The 1638-nt window shown below is 37.2% G+C and overlaps 1 protein-coding gene across 1 annotated transcript; it reads left to right on the top strand.

Annotated features, from left to right (window-relative positions):
* Window positions 1-617: 617 nt before the first annotated feature.
* On the top strand, window positions 618-1376 carry LOC128861540 (uncharacterized). The gene is made up of 2 exons (XM_054099741.1): window positions 618-685; window positions 760-1376. Exons 1-2 carry the CDS (start codon window positions 632-634, stop codon window positions 1333-1335), a joined length of 630 nt encoding a protein of 209 aa, XP_053955716.1. The 5' UTR covers window positions 618-631; the 3' UTR covers window positions 1336-1376.
* Window positions 1377-1638: the final 262 nt, after the last annotated feature.

Here is a 1638-nt window from a genome sequence, read left to right as displayed (position 1 = left end):
TTTGTTGCTTGCAAAGCTGCTTTCGCCAATTATTCAAATTCAACTATATTCCATAAAATATTATAAGTAGAGTCAGCATCGCTTTAAATAACAGTAACCCATAGGTTTATTTATTTATTATTATACATGGACGAGATTTTCCCTTCTTTCATTATTTAGACTGCATCAATCGGTGCATGTCAGTAAAATATATTTATTAATTATAATTAGGAAGTTTGAGCCATTGGCACTGAAATTGTTTAGACAGCTATTCGAAGCTATTCGAAGTGTTAAAACGCGCTGAATAAACAAAGGTAAATATATTTATTATCACAAACATCACTACAGTTACGATCTTTACCGTACTGTGAACTTTATAATGCCACATTAACCGTAAACAATAGTCAATTTTTAATTTTTCGATAAGAAGATTTAGTCTCTTAAGCCAAGTATTTTTCGGCATTGTTCGGGGGCTTGTGGGAGACTCGATAAAAATTATTGTTATCAGTTATCATCAAAGATATGGAAAATTTAATTCTCCACATCGGTGTCACGTGTGTTTGCTTAGCACCCTTAGTATTCTCCAACGGTATAAAAGCGTGCTGCGATTCATTGCCAACGACAACTGTGCTTACAACTCAAACAAATCACAATGAAGTTAACTGTGCTTGCATTCATCCTTGGACTGTGCTTGGCAGTAGCCGCGGTAAGTAAAAATATTCGATTACCAGAATAAGTGTATCTTCAACAGCAATAATTTTTCGATCCTTTTATCCTCAGGCCGATATTGATTATTCGCTGGGAAGTATTGAAAATGAAGAACTAGCGGAATTCACTCCTTTGGACTTCGCCGACGAGATCACTGATGCGGACTCATTCACTATTTTATGGATATTCTACTTTACTCTCAAAGCCAGTTTACGTACTCTGAAAGGTGTTAATTGTTCCATCAAAGCAGTCATGAACCTTCGCAATGTTGCAGTAGATTTCCTCAATGCCGTTAAGGATTGCAACACTGGCGCCTTGAAGAGCTTTACCGCACTTATTAGCCAAGTACAAGCGGTTGTAATCACTTGCAATGACCTCATCCACCTGAACAGCAACGATTGCAACAACGGTGCTCTCGACGATGCGACCGATGGAACTAAGGCAACTCCATTCAGCTGTTTCATAAAGTTGATAAATAAAATGATTACACTGAAGGGACAGGTCTCTAAGACTATTAGTCTGGCGAAGAAATTGCCATCCACTCCAGCTACCTATGCCGGTTGCGCTGTCTCCACTGTAACCGACCTGATTTCGGTGTTCACTCAATATCCCTCTGATATCAAAACCTGCTCCAAATTGAAGAATTAAATTGGTGTAACTTTAAATAATGTTTTAAATAAAAAAAACAATTTTTTATGCACGCAATATTTCATGTTTTTCTTCTATGCAAGTCGGAAAAGTTTATGTAAAAATGTGGATGGGGACACTAGAAGTTGCTCTACTTTATAAGGCCGTTTCATTTCAAAGCACACAATGCAGAATGAATGAATAGTCGTGAGTTTACCCAGAGTTAGTGACCCATTATCTTTTAGAATCCAATTTATAGTGCAAACTGAATCAAACTTCGTCGGGCGACACTCGCTGCCAAAATTAAAATACACTGCATTGTAT

The sequence above is a fragment of the Anastrepha ludens genome, chromosome 4 (genome assembly GCF_028408465.1).
Source record: "Anastrepha ludens isolate Willacy chromosome 4, idAnaLude1.1, whole genome shotgun sequence".
NCBI lineage: Eukaryota > Metazoa > Arthropoda > Insecta > Diptera > Tephritidae > Anastrepha > Anastrepha ludens.
Note: the sequence above shows the minus strand (reverse complement) of the source record. Positions and strands in the feature narration are given on the sequence as shown.